The 25,172-nt window shown below is 37.2% G+C and overlaps 2 protein-coding genes across 2 annotated transcripts in view; one reads left to right on the plus strand and one right to left on the minus strand.

The window, feature by feature from the left end:
* Positions 1–23,880, plus strand: part of syn2b (synapsin IIb) — a 64,378-nt gene extending 40,498 nt beyond the window's left edge. Inside the window, exons 5-13 of the mRNA XM_026932625.3 lie at positions 863–952; positions 10,246–10,308; positions 11,963–12,105; positions 12,556–12,630; positions 14,453–14,555; positions 16,787–16,939; positions 17,229–17,295; positions 21,175–21,751; positions 22,917–23,880. Coding sequence (XP_026788426.3) covers positions 863–952; positions 10,246–10,308; positions 11,963–12,105; positions 12,556–12,630; positions 14,453–14,555; positions 16,787–16,939; positions 17,229–17,295; positions 21,175–21,751; positions 22,917–23,046 — 1,401 coding nt within the window. The 3' untranslated portion in view covers positions 23,047–23,880. The remainder of the gene's footprint in view (positions 1–862; positions 953–10,245; positions 10,309–11,962; positions 12,106–12,555; positions 12,631–14,452; positions 14,556–16,786; positions 16,940–17,228; positions 17,296–21,174; positions 21,752–22,916) is intronic.
* On the minus strand, positions 1,010–8,896 carry LOC113537919 (metalloproteinase inhibitor 3). The gene is made up of 5 exons (XM_026932626.3): positions 8,652–8,896; positions 4,011–4,105; positions 3,528–3,642; positions 3,157–3,281; positions 1,010–2,993 (listed from the first exon to the last, which is right to left on the minus strand). The coding sequence occupies exons 1-5, from the start codon at positions 8,776–8,778 to the stop codon at positions 2,757–2,759; spliced, it is 699 nt and encodes a 232-aa protein (XP_026788427.1). The 5' UTR covers positions 8,779–8,896; the 3' UTR covers positions 1,010–2,756.
* Positions 23,881–25,172: the final 1,292 nt, after the last annotated feature.

Genomic DNA, 25,172 nt, shown 5'->3' on the forward strand with positions numbered 1-25,172 from the left:
ATATATATATATATATATATATATATACTTAACTAGCAAGGTTTTATTCTGGCTATATTTTAACTGGTGTATTTGCTAACCTGGCTCCTTACCCAACATAATCTTTGCAGAAAGCCTTGGGAGGATTAACAAGTAAATATAACATGTCTTTGTAATTTTGATGAAATATATTTATGGTTTCTTAAAGTCTGATCTGTCAAAATATGTTCCAGGCAGAAAAAACTATTTTGTCCAAAACCCAATTTTTCTTTTTTTTTCTTGTCCGTTTGCCAGAAATCAGCCACAGTGACATATTATGGGTTTTCTCAGACCATCACACATTTGCTACATGGCCCAAAATATCAATTCTGATCAGTGTTTGTCTATTTGAGACAGCTCCATAAATTCAAGCATACAGCTAAGTAATCTCCATATTAGAAACAATGGCAGTAGAACTGGGTAATACTGATAAAAACAGTGACTTTCAACATGGTTTTGTTTGTCAGCTTTCCAAATAGACCCTAGCCCTGCCCCAGCCAACTGTAAGTGTTATAACTGTGTAAAAGTGAAAACAGTTGGCCATGAAGCAGTAGACTACACAACCTCGCAGAACTTGAGTACTATGTGCCAAAGCATGTAGTTTGTTGCAGCGTACAGTGTCAACTTCCAAACTGCTTGTTATAGCAGCATAGGGGAGGTGCTGGAGGCGGGGTAACTCCTTATTAATGGATATGGATGTGATGTTCAGGTGCCTACATACTTTTGGCTACGCAGTATTGTTTTGCTGTTGTAGCACCTGGTACAGTGCAAAAAGGAAATTCCTTTCCACTGTTTTTATCATTGAAATAATGTGCAATGGCAACCTTTGTTTTTATTCCCTCAGTTTGCTCAACTGATAAGCACCTATAAGAAGCTGGGACCTGAAAAATTTCCTCTTATTGAGCAAACTTTCTACCCAAACTACAAGGACATGGTAAGTGTATTTATACCAGCTCAGTATAATTTACTCAGAATGATAACAATACACAAATGCTTTGAAAATCAGACGCAAATCAGGCTGATTTTTAATAAGATATTACACATTCTTGGCACAGTAAAATAGAATATATTTCTTTTTCTACAGTAAGCGAAATAATAAGTGTAAATGCATCAGTGCTGTAGTAACACAGGTAATACGTATACAGTGCAATAGACATCGAGAGGGGTGTACACAGAAAAAGTCCTGGCAATGAGCTACCAGAGTTGGGGGAGTTGGAGAAACAAGTTGTTTGTTTGTTTGTTTTTGATTTTTTTTTTTTTTAGTTTAAAAATCTGTATCAGCACTTATATTAAAAAAGATTTATACTGTAGTTGTTATATTAAGCATTTTATTTTGAGTAAAATCAGACAATCTGAGGTTTAGATTAAAAATCTTTCCAATGAATGAGAAGTAAGATTGGAATTCTACACACTTAAATTGTATAAGCATTCAAACACATTCCCACAGCATTAAGAAATGACAAAAGCCTTTATAAATATGTAGACATATTCATAGCTGAAACAAGTATGCTATATAGATGAAATTCTTCACTGACTATAATCTGGAATCTAGAATGATTGGCACTCTTACTGAAAATAAGCAAATATGAATATATGAAATGAACAACACATGCCACACATGTAAAAAAAAAAAAAAAAAAAGTATTTTTTACACACACTGATGAGTATTTGTATATGCATGTGTGCATGTATATTTTTGTTCATGTATTAACACAATTTTTTTGAGGGGGATGGAATATTAAGGATGACAATCTGTTTACATTTATTTTACATGATGTATATTTTTTTCAGATGTTTAAGATAAAAAAAAGGTTCATATGAGAATGATTTATGTTAGTAAATAGTTTATAAGTAAATAGTATCTGTGGAAAATTCAAATAATTGTGAGTAATGATTATTTGTATGGGTCATTTTTTGCCCTTTCTGTAGAAGGGTGTGATAATTCAATACTGTACTATATGTAAGTAGAAATTAGTGTAGGTAGTTTGCAAAATTGTTCAAATCCAACAGTGCAACTTTTCATTTCATAGATTGGTAAGAGACACTGCAATACGAGAATTGCTGCATTCTTACATTTTTTTTTTTTTGATTAGCCAGGTTGGAGCATACGTATACTGTACTAAGCCACATGCCTTGTGTTCAAATAGAGTTCACACATCTTATATGTATTGTCTTCATCGCACAAGTGTCCATGTGCAACTTTGAGGAGGACTGTGTAACAGGCAGCTTATTTTTTTTTTCAACAGAAATGTGCTTGATATCAAGAAAAATTAATAATAATAATTTCTTGTTTCATACAGTTTCTTCTCTTTGTATTATGTATACACTGGATTCTAGCCATTTAGAAGTAGCGTAATAGTTAGCTTAATAACTAGCTTACAAAATAAAGTTATATTTTTGAAAGCTGAAGTATTCTATTTCTCCTGCTGTTTACCTGACTATAAACAGGTAAAGAAACTGTGTAGATGGCAATGCCTTATGGGTAAGTTCTTCTGTTATCTGCTCCTGAAGTTTATAGTTATGTTGACTTGGAGCTTCAAAGGGCCATTTATGAAACTTCGGTTGCATCAATTATCATATTCTACTTGAATGCAGAGACAGTGTCACAATTGGGCAAATTTATAAGAATCCACCTTATGGCCAGGTATGAAAAGTTGTGAATGGTTAAGGTCAGGATGAGTGGTGGGGATTAGTGGTTGTAGTTTATCTTATAAACCTAATTTGTGTGAAGTCAACGCTCATTGCAATGTTTCTGTGGGTTTGGGTTCTCTGACCTGTACGACACTGGAAGTCTCTCCCATACCATTTTGTCCAACATTGTGCTGTGTATGTGAGTCAGACTTGTCTATGTACCAGTTGCATGTGCCATTGGTCCGTTTCATGCACACACCCTGGAGAGTTTGGCTGCTGAAAGGAAACCACGCACATTCATTTGCAGAAATGGCACGGCAGCGGGGTCTGGAACAGGTGGAAATCTGGAAGTTTAAGTACAAAGGGCAAGGTTGAAATTCAATGTCTGAAATGAAGAGCTTATAGAAAATCCTCATACATCAGTAGTATAGTAATTAAAGTATATTTACTTAAGACTTATAGTTACTCTATATTTCTTTTATAATTGCCAATCATGAGAGAACATACTTTGCACTCGCATCCTTTTTGGTATCGGTACTTGAGGTTCTTTTTCTGAGCCAACAAAAGATTATCCCAACGCTCAGCGATGCCACATAGCTCGACTACGACTTTTCCTTCACGCCACAAATAGCCTGTGAAATAATAAAAAAGAAACAATAAAAGCCTTTTTATTCCAAGACATTGCGGTATGAAAGCTATGAACATACGTAATATGTGATATCAAATTGGAGATCATTTTGAAAGGCTGTCCATCTCTAAACTAAAACATTTTCCACAAAATTGCTGTCCTTCATACAGCCTATTTCATCTTGAGACATATGCATGCTGAATGAATGAATTTATAGTATGACTGAATACCCATATGACTGAACATTTACCTGAAAGCAAATATTGACCCCTGTTTTTGGCGTCCAGCTTAACACCGCACAAAGATTCTTGGACTGAGGTGTAGACGTACTGAATAGTATCAACTTTGTCAAAGCCTTTGAACATCTGCAAAGCAAAAAAAAAAAAAAAAGCTTTACTGGACAGATGGTCAAATTACCATTAGTTATAGGTCAATGACAAAAGCATACACTTTATGACTGACAAGGAACCAATTCATTTAAATAACAAGGTAATGAGTTTATTAACTTGAATCTTTTGTTTCATTTCTTCAGTCAGTCAAACTCAGACATGTTGTCTGAGTTTAACATAACGGCTCCAGCAGAAATGTGCAATTTTTCATCTGTTTTAAAAAATGACATGATGCAATGTGGGACAGAGGTTAAAAACATTTTCAATTTTTGGGTAACTTTTGAATCTATTCAAAATATGTAGTTTTTCTTACCCATGAACTCACTAGGGCAAGGACAACTCACCTTGATCAATTTAATTTTGTACTCAATCAGCTTTTCCCCATATAAGTTGTGGCTTGGAGATATAATCTTCTGTCCAATTATCTTAGCACGGATCACTAAAAAAACAGGAAATTTCATTGTAAAGACACGGTGTAGAAAGTATAGAAAGCTAAATATGATATGAACAAATTGCTGCAGAGTGAATTTACTTCTTTTTATAGAATCCATTAATACAACACATCAAACGATGTAAAAGTCTTCCATCCTTTAAATGGGCTCTATAATAAGATTTGTAGCAGCTGCGGATTAGACAAGCTTAGAATTGCAAATAAAAAGAACTTGCCAAGAGATTGCCTAGATGAAGTGGAAAATTCTAGCACCTTTGTAGGATGCAGTGATGATAACCAGTGCTCTTTTAGTGATGGGAATGAGACAGGCACAACAGCCATAGGAACCAAGACAGTACCCTTTACATCTTTTGTGCAGTAACATCATGTCCAACAACATCAGTGGCCATCATTTACAAGGGGTCCAGTGTGTCCTCTGCAGGTACTCAACATTTTACCATGTATATTGAAGAAGACCAAAAGTAGTGAGTGTTCAAGACAGATTGCACATTGATATTTCACCATGTAGGCTCATTCCTATCTCTGGCATTGGACCTGGAGCCACAGGCCTGAAATGTGACAAATTAAATGTAGGTCGAATGGCATTTCGGGGCCAGGTGTAATCCATGTGTACCCAGTTAATGGAGCAAAGAATGTGGGCTATGTATTTTTCTTGGCAGGAGGATGGTAATTCACAGCCAGACCCTCTTCCCAAGTTGATATTCCTATGCAGGTGATAAAACAATGAGTTCCAGACTTCCTGACAACAATTAAACCATTCCTCACTGGGATTCCAGCAGTTGGTAACCAGGCACACAGTGAAGTGGAAGTCCTCCAGTCAAAGCCAGTATACTTTTGACAAGCTAAGGTGAGGAAAATGCAGGGGTAGAGTGCTTCAGCAATCTTAAACCAATAGAAAGTCTGGTTATTGGCACAAGGTTGCAGGATTCCACAGCAGCTGGATTTGTAGCATCTTTGCATGACGTAACAGATAGGCAGATGGTGTTGATGTTAAAGGGAGGTCTTTTGGATCCATGGCAAGTCATCCATTTGGTATTCTTAGAACCTAAATGATATCATATGAGCAAGATGGTACAGCTGGCTGACATCTGGGGCATCAGATGACATGACAGTTAGGGCAGTGGTAGCTCAGTGGATAAAATGTTGGACTACTGATCAGAATGTTGTGAGTCTAGCTGCCTACTGCTACTTGCCTAGCTGCTACTGCTGGGCTCTTGAGCAAGGCCCTTAACCCTCAACTTCTCAGTTGTATAAAATGAGCAAAATGTAAGTCGGTCTGCATAAGGGTTTCTGCCAAATGCCATAAAAAAAGATGGTTGAGGCTGAGTTTGGATGCTTCAGCAGTGAAGTGATGGTTCCTAAAAGATTGTAGACCACTGAAGCTTGCAGGCAGAGTCTCTGGCCAATGCAGTGATTGGGATTCCTTTTGGGATAATTGTTAGCAAATTCAAGGAATCACTGTGAAATCCTTACAATTCTTGGCTCAATCAATCTAACACTGTGTATACTTTCCCCTTCCATTTGCAATTTAGTCACTGTTGGCTGACGGAGTTGCTCCTGTGGTTTCAAACAACTTGAACCGAGACCAGGTTTTCAGGTTCATCGTTATACCTATCAGGAGTTAAGAGTTAGCAAGACCACTGGTGATGATAGCTCACAGGATTGCTGGTCAGTTATGTAACACTGGCTGCTGCAGCTGCTCTTAAAATGAGGTGAATAGAATAAATCTGGGAATCCAGTTTGGTTTGGTTTGGTGCTGTATATGGTTGTGCTTGTCTTTTCTTGTTGCTGGATCAGCTGCTACTGTTTCCTAGAAACCTGAGCTTGATTCATAATAGGCATTTCAAAATCAAATTAATAGGCTAGCCTTCTTGTAAGGCAAGGTCTTCTTCTAGAAGGAAACACTCTACCACCCACAAATAATTAAAATAGCACACAAAAAATACCATGAGAACAATTTGAAATACTAGAACAAGGATACACACTAGACAAATACACAATAGCACAGAAAACACTCAAATGAAATCACAGTAATATAAACAAACATGGAAGACATGGAATTATAGAAACAAGAATAAATGGTTCAGTGGAAAGTTCTAGGCTATTCATAGGGTGCAGTGATGACCAACAGATGATCAGATATGTGCCAAGGTTAAATGAGTGAAAACTGAGGTGGGTGGTACAGCCTCTGGGGATGTGATAGATGTTAGGATGTTTCTGCAGCAGCTGAACTGCATCATGTGATGGGTGTTTCTGAGTGAGGCACGTACAAGGGATAATGCTGTGGCTGATGAATGAGTAAAAAGGACAAAATAATAAGTGTGTGAAATAATTACTAAGAACTGTAGGAACAGGTGTAGATAATGCAACAATCTCTAAAGGGAATTTGCATAAACTCTTCATTAGCACTTTTTTAGATTCTAAGAGGAAGCTCTGGTTTAACTTCATCTGAGTTAAGTAAACACTAGCTATTTTGAGGTGTATTTTAGTGGATTAGTCTGATTGAAACTGATCAGTAAATGTCAACAGAAGTCAAAATGTTTCACTTGCTTTAATTGCATTCAAAGCTTGATTTGAGTGCAGATCAATTATTTACTACCAACATACAGTATGTTCTGGCTAAGTTTCTATAAACACATGATGTACAGGTATTCAATGATTTAATTAAGTTTTACATGTGTAAAAAGATACCCCTTACAAAATATGTGTGAACTGATTTACTAACAGGATACACAGTATATTGTGTCTTTCAGACTAGCAAAATAGGACATGTTTTGCATGAATGTTCAATTTGGGGCACTTCTACCTAAAAGTGCAAAATACTGTACATTGTGGTGACCATGCAAATAAATGAATTTACTACATATTAAAGTCACTTTAGGAATGGCAGCTGTATAAGCAAATTAATACCACCAAAGAGCAGGTATTAGCAGAGGACTGTTTCTGCCGTTTTTATCTATACTACTAAAGTGTCTCAAAATTATGTCTCAGTATCTCAGAATAGTGAGAAAAGTCTTTTAGAGCCTGTTAAAAGCTTTCATTCACCTAAATGACTTAAACAGAACAGACACTCATGTCTACATTCATATTTTCCATTAATATTATATTTCAAACAATTTTTGATGGTCTCAGAAACTTTAATCAGCTTTAGACAGTGTCTTGATGTGCAGTTACACATAGTATGTGTGGAAAGTTTACTTTTCCCAGCAGATTTTCGAGATCCACACTCAAGGCTACGAAGAACAATTATTCCACCGTGTTACTGAATTCATCATTTATGCAATTCTTTGTAAATAACTTTTGACTTGCCCTACTAACTGCACACATCATTTATCCAATTCCTCTGATTGTCAATCCACTCATCACAGGTGTAATGTTAGGGAAAAAATCCCAGCATTACAGTGCTACATTTAATCTCAAATAGTGCAAAAAGAGACAGTGCAAGTAAAAAAAAACAATAGATAATACATAAACAGGCAATAAACTACACAATAGTCATTATAATAGTCATTATACATTAAATATTACATAACAAACTGTGTGCAGGGTAAGGATTATTAATAGTATAAACTTGATTGGTAGATTAATCGAACATTAACTAATCATCAAAACAACAGCAAACACATGGTGTATGTGTTTTCTTTTTTTTGTGAAGGTGAGGATTAAATCTTCTTTGGCTTCAAATCATTCTCTTGGTATGTTATAAGCCACAGAGTGACTTCTTATGTAAGTGAAGACACAGAGTTAAACTGGACGGCTTGTCTTGGCATAATAAAAAAACTGACTGAGGATTGGAAAGTTCAAACAAGAGAAGTTTGTCATTCTTTTTAAACACATCTCAAGTTGTTCTAAAATGGCAGCCTTTGGTATCGGAAAAAGACCATTTATGTTTTTTTGTTTTTTTTTTGGTATGAAAAATATTAATTTATTAATGTCACAATATATTAAGTTTTTAATGTCACAATAACAATACGTAAAGTTTTGTTTGTTAAACATCATCGATTTATGCTGGACTCACTATGCTGAATATCTACTGTTGAAATATGCTACATAGAACCATTAAAGGTTCTCCTAGAAGGACAAGCCAAAGAACCCTTTTCTATGAGTTTAATGGCAAACGACAACAAGCTGGTGCCAATGAATCTTTAGGACAGCATCTTGCTTTAAATTATGGGATGTTCTAATGTTATTAAATCATAGATTGCAAATACAACTCTTTGAAAAGCAATACATGTGTCCTCACTTAGAAATAGATCATTGACAAATATGAAAAGTCAGAGATAATACAATTCTGGATTAATTAAATGAGATGGCAAAGACTCAGGTCTGGTTCTAATTTGTGTCAGGAAAACCATTCCACAAAGAAAATTAGAGGAAAATGTTTCTTTCAATTAAAGTATTTTGTTTCAAGGTTGCCTGTATAGCAATATTCACATAAACTTTTGCATACATATATCAATCTATCACAGACTCAAGCCTCACAGACTTGACTTAGCTGTGTGTGTGTGTGTGTGTGTGTGTGCGTGGTACATACCTATTTGGGAATGGCAGAAAAGATCTTGAAAATGTGAGTGGACACAACTACATCCCTCAGCCATTGGGGCTGTTATGCCTAATGCCAGGATGATCAGCAAGAAGAGTTGCACTTTTACTTGGTCCATCACTTCAGAGTTTTCAAGAAAGCTAAAAGTTTCAAAGAAAAAAAAACACAGTCTTCCTATCCTTCCTAGCCTATGACTGTGGCACTTTTATGTAACACTCTGCAGCTTTCTGTCCTCTCTCTCTCCCTCTCTCTCTCTATCATGTTGCACTCCTCTGTGCCCCTCCTACAGACTGCTCAGTGGTTTGAGAAGTTTACATGGATAAGAAGAAAGAAAATAGGCATAAAATCCCAGGCCACAAATAATTTCCACCAATTTTGTTGCATTTGAATTCTTTCCTTCCTTACTAGACTGTTTTGATCCAGATTACTATAAAATTCCCTCCTGCTGTTGTAATGTGTGGATGCTGTTGAATCTTTTGGGACAGCATGTCTTTTGCTTTCTAGATTTCTAATATTATTAGAATCCAGTCTCGCACCAAATTTATAGGGATTCTGATAAGCGTGTAGCATTGTTGAATTTCATATGAATAAAATCACTTTTATTCCCATTTTACTTTGGTAAAACCAACATCAACACTATGGCACCTTAAGCCCTGCAGTCCTCCAAGTCTGCATTTACTGATGTCATTGCAGAAGTATGGTGTGCAAGTGATTGTGGGGTTGGAAATGTGCCTGTTGTGTTGAGCATGGTGCTTTCATGATGGCTGGCTATTCAGCAATACCAGTCTAGGGTTAAATCTGTATTAATTTTATACTTATTTATTTTCACATATAAGTGTGTTTGAATTTATACCTTCATGTATTATTCATTTTTTTATTTTTTATTCATTTACTTATTTTTTTGTATACTTTTTGTGTACTTTTTTTGTTTCTGTATTTATTTATTTATGTATTTCCTTGTGATTATGATAATGAGTGGCTGGTCTTTTTTCCTCACACTCAAACACAGCAATCAGTCCCAGAGTGGGAGTGTAGGACAGGGTTTAGCAGCACAGGATTTGGGGGACAGGGTTGATGTTAATATTCTAGCTCAGTTTTTGTCCAGATAGTGATGCCTTCGTTCAGCACTGTATTAATTTCTATACAAACTGTGGGGAAAATCTTTCCATTAGTTCATAATAGAAATCAAACAGCATCTGTATGCATTATATAGTATCTATATGCATTATATTCCATTATATAATCATTATCGTCTCATATTTGTAAGCATTCCTAATTGAGACTGGATATCGCTAATATACATCATTATATTACACGTTGATCACAACGACATGCTGAATAGTTTCATACCTAATGTCTCCAATGATGTTTTTATCTGAATATAATGCCTTTATGTTGGAAATCCACTGTAATATAATAAATTAGTTAAAGATAAATTAGTTACTGTGCGCTTATTAATGATGACCCTATAAATTATGAAATTTATAACACTATAATAACTTAATAAAACTAGAAGATGCAATAGAAACCAGTAGAAAGAGAAAGTCATTCTTCACTTATTCCTTCACTTATATCTGTGTTTCAGATCTCCATGCCGACATTCCCGGTGGTGGTGAAGATTGGACATGCCCACTCTGGCATGGGAAAGGTAGGACACTTTCATCTAAAGTGAAAGCTTTTAAGCCCAATTCTGAAATGCATTGCATGTAATACAAGTGCTAGAATATTAGTATGTTAGCATGGCAAAATGAAGATACGGTACATTCGGTTGGCCTACTTTGAAACTGGAGGTGAAACAGTAAACCAGCATGCCTGCATACTATGGTAAGGAAATCTGAAATAGTTACACTGTTGATCTTATGATGTATCTTATGATCTTATGATTATCTTATAATTTCATAATTTTTTGAGGTAGTAATAATATTATTAATACTTAATAATAAAGTATTTTTGATAGGGCACATAAAAAAACATGTACACTCACTAATGAATTGACTACTAATATGAATCTATTGATAGGATAGGTTAATATGAATCTATTAATTTAGTCTACTTAAAAAGTTAAAAGACACAAGAACGACAAATAGGTTAAATTAAACATGTATTTTTTAAATCTGGATTTAAAAACACTCACTTAGGTGCTGTTCTTAACTTAGTGTTGGTGTTCTTTGGAACACTGCAAGTTTAGGGGTGACATAAGAAAAGCATCCTCCACCACCTGAGCTACCACATCACACAGACCTAATCTATTCAGAACTTTAATCGTCATTAGCAGGACTTCATAATGCAGAACCTGATAGACAGAAAGCTAGTGTTGCTTAAAAGACATTGATAATATTCTCTGACATCCTTTTCCTGGTCCAAACACAGGCTACTGCATTCTGAACTAGCTGGATCCAGCTGAAACTAGCTGAAAGAGACTGCAAGGCAGCCACAAGGGCTGAAAATAGAAATTAAATATAATGGTCAATTAAATATAAAATTAAATATAATAGTAATTAGTGTCAAATGCTGCAGTCAAGCCCATATATATTACTAAAACAGGAAGCTGGCCACAACTGGTAGCCACAATCAGTGGCCACATCAGTCAGGGCTGATTTTGTTCTATGATGCTTCTGGAATCCAGACTGAAATACACTATATGGCCAAAAGTATGTGGACACCTGAGTCCTGAACATCCCATTCCAAAAACCATGGGCATTAATATTGAGTTGTTTACACTGAGCTGGCTGGAACAGCCTCCACTCATCTGGGAAGGCTTTCCACTAGATGTTGGAGCATGGCTGAAGGGGTTTTTTGCTCATTCAGCCACAAGGGCGCAAGAGGTCGGGCACTGATGTCATGTGAGAAGGCCTAGCACGAAGATGGCATTCCAAATCACACCAAAAAAATACAGGCCACTTGAGTTCTTCCACACCAACCTTGGCCAAACCATGAGTTTATGGACCTCGCTTTGTGCACAGGGGCATTGTCATGCTGGAACAAGTTTGGGGCCCCTTAGTTCCAGTGAAGAGAAGTCTTAATGCTACAGCATATTAAGACATTCTAGACAATTGAGTGAATTGAGAGTTTGGGGAAGGCTCACATATAGGTGTAATAGTCAGGTGTCTATATACCTTTGGCCATATAGTTATTGGGCAACAACCTTCTCTAAAATCTTAGGCGTCCCTCAAATATGATCCAAGTTTAGCACTGTATCCCGATATACCAGATTTTTTTTGTATGGTTCTACAGCTATTTAAAATATTATACCCTTATAATCATTATAATTGCTATGAGATATCTATTGGGAATTGTGACAGGTTAAAGTTGACAATCACAGCGATTTCCAAGACATTGCCAGCGTGGTGGCCATCACGCAGACCTACACGACCACAGAACCTTTCATTGATGCCAAGTATGACATCAGGGTCCAGAAGATAGGCACTGACTACAAAGCTTATATGTAAGTGTACAAATTCCCACAAAGTCACTTGCATTATCTTTTCTGGTTTGTATAGTCATGGTTGTATGGGGAGCGTGGCGATGATAATGATGATAATGATGTTTATGATATGTGCGCATGCTGGTGTGTGTGTGTGCATTTGCCAAAGCTCATATTAAACCCATAATGCACCTTAAGGGTCAATAATTACTACTTTTTCGTTGCATTATCTCATCTAATCCACATGCTCTCTGGACATCTGGACATCTGGACATCTGTCCACATGCTCTCTTTTATGTTATATAAACCACTGCATTGTGCCTTTTGTGTTTTTCTTCGAGCATTGTTTGCTCAAAGAAATGGAAACCTATATAGTTCTTCAGGACATGTAGGGAAAAACATCTAAGCTGTCTTTGTGCTCACTGGGGAAATGGATTTTTATTGCTTTGTAAGTATATCACATTTTTACAGGAGAACATCCATCTCTGGCAACTGGAAATCAAACACTGGTTCTGCCATGCTGGAACAAGTAGCCATGACAGACAAGTAAGTGGGCATAAAATTACACCTTCTGAAATTTTCACTTTCATTTGCATCACATGTACTCCAGGGAAAGTACAACTGATTCAGCAGTAATTATTTGTAACTGTAGAGTAAGTATTTCCAAACTTTCAAACAGATAGGCTAGACTGAAAAAAAAAAAAACATTCATAAATTGGAGAAAGTAAAAAATTCCACCTCTGAGCCAGGAGCCACCACTCCTGATCCAGATCCTAATCCAGTCCAGACATTAAGACTCTCACATTCATGTTTCTAGTTTGCTTCAATCATACTATCCATTTGAGCTGCTCTCAGTTTTTTTTGTTTTTTTTTGCTTCTGTGTTCTTCAAATGCTTTTTGACTTTTCACTTTCCGTCTCTGATACGGTTTTGCCGTACAGTTTGAGTCTTGCATGTTCAGAACTGCGCAAAAGTCTTTCGTTTATTTTATGACTTCTGCATTATTGAGTCAATATTAAATGTTTTATATGTCTAAAAATTACTTTGCTGACAAAATATGAAATGTTACAGAAAAATGTTCTATGTCAGTAAAGAAAGCAACATATTATGTAACAGACCACTTTTGAGACAAAAAAAAAAACACAATGAAGGCTGCTGGCGTTTGCACACAATAAAGAGGCCGGTGCATCAAAGTCATAAAACTTACAAACCAATTTCCTTATGAAACTGCACAAAGTGTACCTGAGTCTACCGGTGTATTTAAAAAAAAAAAAAAAAAAGAAAGGCAAAAGATTGTCACACCAAATATGGACTTTGTTTGTTTATTACTGTTCACTGCTCTTTAATAGTATTTTTATGTAGAAACATTTAATTTCATTATTATTTTTGAAGGCATCTTTGCTTTACACTGTTTCTTTGCATGTACCTAAGAATTTTAAGCAGTACTGTATATTGACTCTCACACAGCCTGACTTGGATTTTCATTAGAAGTGTTAAGGCTCCTAAATGACACAACAGAAAGCATTCAGCCTGTCCTCAGGAGACTGCAAGTTCAAATACTGACGATGCCAGAGTATCTTGGCTAGGAGTCTAGAGGCTGAAATTGGCCGTGCTCTCTGAGTGGGAAAGGTAGCATTACTCTCTTTCCCCTATCAATCATAGCAACATTAGCCAATTGTGGGTGTCTGTGGGCAGCTAGAACTTTCCTCAGAGTGTGTTACACTGCCCTGTGAGGAGGCAGGTCGAAAAGATACAGAGGTTGGCTTCACATGTCTCAGAGGAAGCACGTGTTTGCTTTCACCCTCCCCGGTTGGTTGATGTCATGTGACGGGGAGAGCTTGCTAGTGGGAGGTAATTGGCAAATGACCAAACTGAGGAGAAAATGGGGAAAAATCTCCAAAAAAAACCATCCTCCTTCCTCCACTTCATGACAAAACAAGATAAGGAAACAAGAAGACCAAAATTAAAAATTGAAGACTAGAAAAACAAAAAGTGTTAGATACTAAAAAAAAGTCACATGTATAAGCATTAGGTTGTCCTAAATAGTGATTAGCAGCCAGATAAGAGAGCATGAGCATGTGTGAGATAGCACGCTAGTATCTCCTGTCACTGCTCTTAGCTAAAAGGGACATTCTGCAGATTGGACAGTGTTACACATCTCACAAGTAGTCAAACACCAAACAGCCTGGATGTATCATTTATTGTAAACCATTTGGCACTTTTGGTTCTATTAGCTGGTTATATTTAAGAGAAAAATGAATGTAACCTCCAATATGAATAATTTACTCAAAGAGAATAACAATATTTCTTCATATTTTGCATTTAATATCTGACTGACAGCTATTGGATTCTGGTCTTTTGTCCCACAGGTATAAGATGTGGGTTGACATTTGTTCAGAAATTTTTGGAGGGCTGGATGTCTGTGCTGTAAAAGCCATTCACGGAAAGGATGGAAAAGACTACATTACTGAGGTAAGACAGTGTTATAAGTAACATAGGCCAATATAATTCTAATTGCAAAAATTTGTCACTGCTTGCTAGATATGGGCCTAGGGCCAGGATACAGGGATTGATATGGCCAGATTTGTATACACAACCCAAACTGCAACTTGACAAAGCCACAAAACCCTTTTAGAATGTCACATAACCTTCACATGTGAATTTTACATGTGGTTTTTAGACACTTTCACACTTTTTTTTTTGCATGTGTAGGGCTTTACATGGTGCCTGCATGTTTTTCACATATTACTCACATAATCAAACATATGCTAACGTGAAAATATAATTTTTCTGTAAGGCAGTGCTAAAACGAATATTCAATTTAGGGACCGTCTGCTAAATGCACTAACGGCATAAATTGCTGTGAAGTGGTGACATGGTCAACCGTCAAAAAGGTTGGGACTAAAGAGGAAATGCATGTTCAGTGATGATAATGATAATATGTTAATAAATTAAAGTCATTATTAAATAAACACTCCTGTTAAAATATGTAAATGGTATAGAGGACATTAATATCACTGAAATACTATTCGATTACTGTACAGTGCTAAACAACAACAAGCATAAAGTAAGTCATTTTATCTGCTGTACTACTATTGCCCATTTGTGCATTATGGCTCCCACTGTGCAGACAACTGGGGAAACATATTTTCATGATAGTTTCTTGGGGAAGAGTTCATAAAACCTTGACATAAACCTTTAGAACTCAAGCTTTTGAGTTATTTTTTTAACTGTTTAATTTTAAAATACTGTAGGCTGTATCTACTGTGATGAAATTAAAGACATTCCATGAAAACTGAGGAGGCTCTGAAAAGGAGGCACAGTGCTTATGTAACTGCCTCTCCATGTGACCATGTGTTTATGATCCTCTGCCCTCGGCAGCTGTAAGCTTTAACCTTGTAAAAGAGGGAAGCTATGAACTGCTCTCAGTCACAGTAAGAGATAGATAGAGGTCACATACTTATGAGGAAGCAACAGACATCAGATTTAGTCTTTTTATCATGTTATGTCCTATAATTTTCCATTCCATGGACGAAGGACTGTAGATCCTAACTGTTGAGAAATTGTCATAATATGGCCTTTAAAATGAAGAAGAAAATGCCGTGATAGTTGTTGCGATGTACTTCTATTCAGGCATGATAGTGCACCATGTCACAAGGCAAGTACTGTCACTAAATGTTTCCAGGGACATGTCTGCTTCTGTGTCATGCATAATTCCCAGATCTCCATCCACCATCTTTAAGATAAGGTGCAAAGAGCTGTTCACAGCAAGAAGTGCAGTCGTCGAACGTATTACAACATTACTGCATAATGCAGCCGGAATCAAGTAGAATCCATGTCCTGGTGAATCCATGCTGTTCTGAAGGCTAAAGGAGGGGCAACACACTTATAGATAGATGTGCTTAATAAACTGGCAAAGTGGGTGGATAGGGAAACACGAAAAACTGGGAGACATGAAACCTTTGTTAAGAACTCATCTATGCATATATTGACAATATATATGCATGACAGTATATATGCAATATATATGATATCTATGCATAGGTTGACAAGAGTAAACTAATTAATAGAGACAGGTACAAACATTGGGCCTCATTTATCAAACCGGATACAAACAAATTTCTTCATAAATCATTCACAGGAGCTTTTACACAATAATTTTGGTCTTCATGAAAATCCATTTACAGAAGAAAAGAATTTGTATCTCGGTTGATAGACTTCAAATAGGATAACTGTATGCATATTACATTGTCAAGCTTTAAAAACTTCATTTTATTAATATTAATAACTTGACATAAAGCAATCCAAAAGAAATACATAAAAGAAGACAAATATGACTAGCTAATAGTCAAGGCATTCTTCATGCTGAGACATTTTTCGGATGGATAAATGATGCCCAATAAGCAGGGAGCGTGTCAAGGGTGTAGCTGGAGCAGGAATAAAACAGGATGGAGGAAACAGGAAATAAACAAACTTTGCTAAAACTGGATTTAAAGAGATAGCATCAGGTTTTTAAAATATCTATTCAATTTGGCCAAAGCATTTTACAATGAAAGACTTTCCAAATATTCCACATTTAGTCTAGCAATTAGCATGCAAAGTTCCTTCCATAACTACAAGCCGACAAGTCTTTTCTTAATTGAGCCTCGTAGCTGAGCACAAGAGAGTAAAATACGACTGTTCTTTGTATTATTTTTCTTCAGGTGGTGGGCTCCTCCATGCCGCTCATCGGAGACCACCAAGCAGAAGACAGGCAGCTGATAGCTGATGTTGTCTTGGCCAAGATGAACCAATCAGCAACTAGGGCACCTACTCGAACTCAGCAGCGGCCTCCAACTGCTGTCCAACAACCACAGGTAACAAATCCAACTTACCCACATCTAATCTGATATTAATACATGTTAAGAGCCAAGTTGAGCTCCTATATGAGGCATTATTGCTTCGAAAAAAAAGAAGTGGATGTGCCATGTCTTTTCTGTTTTGGCTGGTTACTCTCATTGCGTAAATGAAAATTCGTCATACGATATTACATAAATAGTATTACTGTTTTAAAGCAATGTCCAATATTCTGTACAACAGGCGCCACCTGCTGTTGCGTCAGAAGGACATCAGTACGTCCATAATATAATGTGTGTGTCTCCACAGAGCTCTGCCGTAAAGGAAGGCCTGGCAGACCACAGCAAGCCTCTGTCCCAGCGTGTCCCTCCTCAAGGTTGTTTACAGTAAATTCATGACTGTAATGGAGTTGCTGTAGAAACAAAACAAGTCCAGGCAAACTGATTTCATCCACAGCTTGTCCACATATGTATGGTACAGTACAAAGAAATTTCAGATGCCAGTTATTGAGTGGTAATATTAGGCACTGAGTGGTGCTTTTGTCCCAGGGGTGTCATGATACACTTATCGAATGAATTTGATCAAATTCTAAAATATGGTGGTGTCTTGATATGATATGATAGCAAAAATAAGCATTGCCTGAATGTGTGTCTTAGGTTTCCATTTTCAGTTGATTAAAAGTGTCAGGGAAACAAGAGGTATTTTTTAGCATCTTAGCTACTTTTTCGCCCACACCAGAGTCAACAAGAGCAGGGACAAAACTGGACCCAGAACACCAAAACAATTTTCTAGTCTTCAGTGGGATGTATTTACTCTCTGTCATAACTGTAATGTTATTGCTTACCTAACTGGAGTTGTGATTTTTGGGTCTAAGGGAAGTCTAAGAGGTTGCATGGACATGCCCTTTGTTCCTGCAGTGGAAGCACAGGCCAAAGCATTTACAGTGCTTCTTTTCTCCAGAGGGTAGGCTGCTATGAGCTTCCTACCCATCGGTTCAGGTTCAACTCCATGAGCATGGGAAATATAGACAGAGGCACTGCTGGGTTTGCAGGCTCTAATCAGGCTGTCAATACAGATGGCCAGTTAAATGAACTGATTGAGCATTAGTGAATAATCCCTGCACGCTAGCTCGAATTGCAATGCTTCATTGAGGCCCTGACAAAACACTGTTTTCAACGCTGGCTAATTCCGTTCGCTTTCAGCAGCTAAAGTGCAAAAGGTTAGCGTAAAATCAGTAGCTGATTGTTTCCCTTGATTTAATGTGAGTAGTCACTCTCCAGCATCCTTTCCCAGTTCCAGGGGATCAAAAACATCTCGGAATTCCTGCTTGACCTTGTGTGTAAGTAGTTTAGCGGGGATGGATTGAACATAGCAGTGGCCCATGCTAGGGCCTTGCCTGTAAGCAGAGCCAGCACCTTGCAAATCTTGTCGATACCCCTAGAGAAGTGAGCAGGTGCACCAGCAAAGAGGATTGCGCATTGCATTAGAAAACCCTAATTTCCCAGGAAAGCCATCATATTTTTCAGGAATTATGAGGGGAACACTTGTGGAGTTACTTCCAGGTTGGCAGCCTGGCCTGTCTTTGCACTGTGGCTAGAGTCCAATGCGTTACACGTGTGTAGGAGAAGCATGTTTTTTAAACTCCTGCATCCTATCCCAATTTGAGATAAAGAGGAAGCTACTTTTTCAGAGGAGAGAGTGTAGGCTTGATTAAGTTTAACTGTTTATTACACCTCACATACGATAAGCAGTATTTTACAGTTATCCTGTAATTATCCTACTTTAAACACGTCAGATCAAGAGCCTTGTATCGAACGGCACAATATGCCGTATTGTTACTAATTTCAGAATTGTTGAGACATTCTGTCCACTTTTTTCTGCTGTATTTGCATTTAATGGTTGCCTCATTTTCCTTTTATAGTGTGCACAGGCTTTTGAGGCTACTGCTTCCAGTTTAAAAAACAAAAAGTTAACTGTGCCTATATGCAAGGTCCAGTGCTGCTCTGTGCTGCATGGTTAAATGTAATGTGAAGGCAAGTTCCTCACTGTCTGGTGACATCTAGTTACATAATCTTGTTTTTGTGTCTGGCTACTTTGGACTTAGGTATATATTCTAAAGTGCTTGAAATTTGTTTCCAAGGCAAATATGAATAGAGATATGGCTACCAATGTCATTCAACCTAAACCCGGTATAGATGGTTTGGGTTAACTTTAACTGGTCATGCATAATTTTATATATTTGAAGTCTTCACAGTTATTTTTGCAATGTTATAAATGTTGAAATGTTGTTTTGAAATTTAAAAAGTAAGAATGAGTAGGTATGTCCATGTGTGTCTATGCATGGAATTGTGTAGTGATTTTCTAAAGCAGATGAAATAAGTATAGCTTTGAAAAAGTGATACACAGATAGTTGCAGTTGGATCTAATAATGCATTTTTGTTCTGAATATACATAAAACCTTTCATCTGAAAGGGCATTCTGTGCTTTTAGATAATTACTCAAACAGAGGAATGTTTATGGTTGTAGAATAATTTGGAAGGTGGGATTGGCACTTAAGATGAGGAAGGAAATCAGAGTGTTGCTCTGCAGACTCTGCAATTCTGCAAACTTGGGCTAGCAGGTCTATATTTAAATTGCATAGTTAGACCATGTGATTTATTTATACAGAACATAACAAGGCCATGTCAGTAATGCATTTGAATACTTACTACTATGACTGTTGAAAATCGTTAAAAGTGCTACTGTGAATTATTCTCATCTAGTGTAAAACAATAATAGTCTTGTGATGCAATATACACAGAATGACACTGATATTGTTTAACATTTTTTAAAACCTATAATCTATATGATTTGATTGTATAGTGATGTTTAGTAGGATAACACAGTGGTATGAGTGTCCTTTACTTTACGCAATGACAATAATATTAGATGTTAAATGTAACACAGTGGTACAAAGAAGGGCTTCTTTTGCATTTGTTTATATGTATGTTGTATGTCTAGAAGTTGTGCATGTTTACCAAAGTGAAGAGATTAATCAAAAAATTCTTTGTTGGTAGGAAATTGAAAGATATTTGTGAATGTTCTGGTAAAAATGTTTTCCATTGTCTGCTGAATAATAATATAATAATTAATTTTTCACTTTTTAGTGGGTTTTAGTGGGCTTTAGTGGCTCTTCAGCCTGGTATTTATCTTTAAATCCAGTACTTGAGTCTAGTACAGCTTTGACCGTACACAGTTTTGATTACTCTATTATACAGCCTACCCTAACCCCGAAAAAGTCCAAAGTAATAAAGTTCCCCTACTACACAATTTGTGTTGCTGTATCCTATTTTATTTCATTTTCAGTTCTTTACTCTCAGTTCTTCTTCACTTCTTACTCTCCAGCAGACACACACATAATATTTGGTTGTACTATTAAGAGTCACGCAATAGATTCCCATTATAGATACCATGAGGCAGAAATGTGGTGAATGCAAAATACATGCCCAGCTGTGTGTGATGCCGTTGAGTAAATATTATATGTTCAAGTTTTCATAATACATCATTTAAAAAAATTATAATAATAAGTGGGTGAGCATTTTATTCTTCTTATCTCTTTATTGTTATATTCATTTCATTGGCATATTTAATCCTTATGTTCTGTTCTGGTCAAATTGTTCAGTTTCATAGGCTCAGTTTCTCTGATAAACATAAAATATTTGTCACATCATAGTTCTATTCCAGAAATTATGTTTAGGTGATCTGAGAAGAAGAACGTTTGTGACTGTTTCTTAACCAAATAGTGATGTTCCATTGCCTCCATCAATTATTTACATGCGCTCCAATGATATTGGTTATTTTAACAGAAATTTATTGCTATGAAATCTAAAGATTTGGCCTTAGTTAGTGGGACATCCATTGTTAAGTAGTGAATGAAATATGAGGGTTAAATAATTGCCTTTGTCTTTTTTTTTTCATTTAGTAAATTGAAGCTGGAGATTTCTAATGCATTCTGACCTTTGATCCTTTTGTGTTACTGGTAGAAAAAATAACCCAAATGGAAATGGAATTTCCTTCTGGTTTGTTTTCCCCTGTAAATGTGATTCATTTTATTCAGGTTTGTAACCACCTGTTCCTTTACTTTGGTCTGATTTGGGGATGCTTCCTTTGTGATATGACCCATTAGCATGAGCACCTGGTGCTGGATTTAAAATGCTTGTCATCTGTGAAATGTAATCTAATGTAATGAGTGAGTCTGTTTTGTACTAAACCCTAGGAGCTCCAGCGAAACCCAAAGAGTCTCAACCCAAGACTCAAGAGCCTCCGACCGCATCAGCGTCTAGCGCTCCAGCCCCAGATCCTGTCTCAAAATCAACTCCTTCCCCAACTCCCCCACCCACAACCCAGCAGCCCAAAGCCCACCCTCAAGCTTCACCCACTCCAGCACCTGGAAAACCAACAGATTTACCCCCAAAGCCCCAGGTTCCAAAACCACTTCCTCCAAAGCCTGTGCCTCCAGTGCGCAGAAACTCCAAGCCTCAGCTCCAGCCCAAGCCCCAAACCCCACCTTCAGCAAAGGTCCAGGCTAAAGTCCAGCCTGAACCAGCAGATCAGGGTCAAATCCAAACCGATTCGGCCCCAGCACATGTTCAGTCCTCACCCAAAGCACCTACTAAAAACCAGTCTCCCACTAAACCACAGGTCCAAACCAAACCTGTGCCTAAAGAGCAAGCCCAGGTCGAGGCTCCAGTTCAGAATGTGGCCTCGTCTGAATCAACACCCTCGGGCCCTGCACCCTCTGCTGTAGAGGAACAGCCTGCACCACAACAGAAGTCATCGCATCCTTTCTTAAAGTAAAGTTTATACTTCATGCACTGGTGGAAGCTCTCTTGGGCTAGATTTAGCTTAGCCAGCACTGCAGATTTAACTGTTCACATACGAGGCTGAATTCAGTGTCAGTCTCCAAAAGTTACATCAATATTTACGTGGAGAAATCTGAGGATATTCGGCTTGCGGGTTTGGCTATGCAGGCGGTCAAGTCGATTTCAGGGTGGCCCACCTGGATTAGAAAAATTACCCACATGAAGTTACCTTTTCATGAGTAGAAGCATCCAAGGCAGGGTTTTTCAACAAGATCTAGATTACCACCTTTCAATACAAGCACTTGCCTCTAAACCTGAAAAAACACAGGGGAAGGATTGCCTAAGTTGCAATTATCACATGAATCACTGGAAATTTGGTTTAACTTAACAATATGGCTTCCATCCTCATTAGTTAGCAGCTTATTAAATAGCCCTTGCTCTAGCACATCCTGTTATTTTACATTTTTTATATATCAAGCACTAACAGTTGCTTCTGCTTACAGCTTAATGTAGCCACAAGATACTAAATTGAGGTCATGAAATGCAATGTGTGTGGGATGTAGGCTATTTTAATCACACTATTTTGAGTTGAGTCAAATTTTGGGCACTCCTATAAATAAATTCAAATCTATGATGCTTACAGCATACTTTAATTGTAGTTCATAATTTTATCCATAAAAAAATGCATGGTTCATGCAAGCACTTTAAAAGGACAATACTATTAATTAATTCATAGTGTTTATTAATAATGTCACATATATTAAATAGTAGCCTCAAATGGCATTCTGTAGTTTTTGTATGTATTTACAGTCCAAAACATCACATCAGATTGTCAGACAGCGGTGGTGGACTTTTATTGCTTCTCTCTCAAGTCAATATCAAGCTAAAATTCAAGATCAGATTCATGCATAACTGATTCATGCCTCTGTTTTGCTCAAACTCCACCCCACATGTGTAACTCAGCATGCGTAATTTCAGTACTAAATCCTTGTGTGTAACTCAACTATACATGTGTAACTCAGCTGTGAACATGGCTCATTGTGTAGCATTTAGTGAGATTATATATAGATATATATATATATATATAGATGATAATTCTATCATTCTACTTTGGCCAATTATTTCATCTTTCTTATTGTTTGTGTCTCTTTTTCAGTAAATCCCAGTCCCTGACCAATGCCTTTAATGCCTTTGGCGAGACCTTCCGTTCCAGCAATGAGGACGAAGCCAAGGCCGAGACCATTCGAAACCTGCGGAAGTCTTTTGCCAGCTTGTTCTCTGACTAGTGACAAGTTTATGGTTGAGAATTTGTTGGCTGTGGACTTGATTGACAAGAAATGTCCTGGTCTGAGGTTAAGTCTGTGTAGCTGTAATACATTGTCCCCTCCTCCCAACTCTGCTGTAATTGTTCGAATGTCAATAAGCAAGTGGAGTGTGATGTACAGTGATTGTTCTGGCAAGGTGTTCTGTGAGATTTGCGATGGACGGAAACATTTGCCATGTGTATAAGGAGGAGGCCGGCAATGTTCAGATGCATGGTTTCGAGTAAATGGATGTCTAAGGCAATGAAGAGAGAAGAGCCTGATGTGTGCTGACGTTGTCTGTTATAATACCCCTTGATGTTGTAGCCTTATTGTGGAAGTGTATTTCAGTTGCCCAAAGATAAAATATCTGTGAGTAGTTTCCCTTGTCCCTCCCATGCAGTGTGTATATCTAGTTGATCTGTTGTAATATGAAATAGTTCAACAATACCTCGACGGGACCTTTATACAAGCACTTTCCGATCCAAGTTTCCTACAGTATGCAGTGCTTGGACGGGTCTGATTTTAATGCAGTAGTGACGTTTCAGTGGAATGCCTGATGTTTTTGGTGTGGCTTGGGGTCCTCACGTATCAAAATGTTAAATTAATCATGAGTGCCATGTAGTATCCTTACATATCGTATTGTACTGTATGTTCAGCATCTCAGGAGGTTAATTTATTTTCTGGTGTCATATATTGTTCACGTTGTGTTTTCTTTGGTCTGAGTGTTACTGCTTTGCATGACTCTGTGACAGTTGTTTTTCTGTACAGGTGTCAATAAATATGTGGCACTTCATTCCACTAATTCACTGTTGTTCAGTATGTGCATGTCCATTATTACTCGAGTTAGGTGGTTTTATCAACATTGCGACTGTCTATTAATAGGAGGCATGTTTGGTCATTACTGGTATGCACAGAAGTGCAAACATTGCTAACAAGAAAATCCTGTCTGGCAGACACTTATTCCAAATACACAAGTGTATCTATGCAACGGTATGTCAAGCAACTGTAAGAAACAATGAGGCAAAAGTCCGGTATGACTACTACTTAATAATTAGCACCTCCTTCATTTTTTTTCCCAGCCAAAGAGACCACAGTCCTGCCTTCTTGTTTTCTATAAGACAGAGGTTTGCGAATTCACATATCAGAGCTCACCCAGATAAAGTTGGTTTGAAGCGATTGTAACCAATATTCTTTCCACGTCCCACATCCTACACCTTTCCCCTTAGGCAAATCACTTTAATTTCTGTGCCTGGGGTACAAACAGATACCTGACATAAAAAAATTCTGAATTCTTATTCGTAAATGTTACCTGATATCATAAATTCAAATCTAGTCTCAACCAAAAGAAAACATTGGAAGAAAATTGAAAAGACCATAATTTTAGTCAATTATGAATCTACCACAAAAGCCATAGCTAATAATAACAAACAATGAACTAAGGTTGACTTAGAAAAGCCATATGGGGATGATTCTATCATGTGTATCTACGTATATTGATTTATGGCAAATACTAACTTAAATTTTTATCTTTTTAAGGGTGATAAACTTCATTTATCATTCATTCATTCATTTTCAGTAATCATTTTATCCTGGTCATGGTTGCAGTGGGTAACGCTGGGTGCGAGGCGGGAGAATTTACCCCGGATGGGACGCCTGTCCGTCACAGACACCATGCGCACACATATTCATACACTCATTCACAAACAGGGGCAATTTAGTGCATCCAGTATGCCTACCCACACATTTATGGACAGTGGGAGCAAATCAAATAACTCAGAAACTCCACACAGACAGTAACTTGTGTTCAGGATCGAACCCAGCACCCTGGAGCTGTACTACTCACTGCAACACTATGCTGCCCTGATAAAGTGTTGTTTTTTGTTTTTGTTTTCTTTTAATTTTCAGTAACTAAAAACTCACACTGAGCATTAGTACACTGGCCTTGTTTCAGACAGGACACACAAGTGGAACTGATTTGTGTAGTTGATGTTGTGGAGTTGTGTTGTGCATATTCCAAAGGACTGTGTTTGTCAGGATAATGCAAATAAAAAAACATACTCACAGACCTCAATAACCTAATTTTTAAACATGGACATATTGTAACATAA

This window comes from Pangasianodon hypophthalmus, chromosome 20 (assembly GCF_027358585.1).
Source record: "Pangasianodon hypophthalmus isolate fPanHyp1 chromosome 20, fPanHyp1.pri, whole genome shotgun sequence".
Lineage (NCBI taxonomy): Eukaryota > Metazoa > Chordata > Actinopteri > Siluriformes > Pangasiidae > Pangasianodon > Pangasianodon hypophthalmus.

Excerpts from the sequence above, each read along its gene's own strand:
- LOC113537919 (XM_026932626.3), bottom strand. The coding sequence starts at position 8,778 with ATGGACCAAGTAAAAGTGCAACTCTTCTTGCTGATCATCCTGGCATTA. Across the intron at positions 4,106-8,651 it reads TTTCTGCCATTCCCAAATAG|TGATCCGTGCTAAGATAATT; the intron begins GTATGTACCACG and ends CTGTTTTTTTAG. Across the intron at positions 3,282-3,527 it reads GGGTCAATATTTGCTTTCAG|GCTATTTGTGGCGTGAAGGA; the intron begins GTAAATGTTCAG and ends ATTATTTCACAG.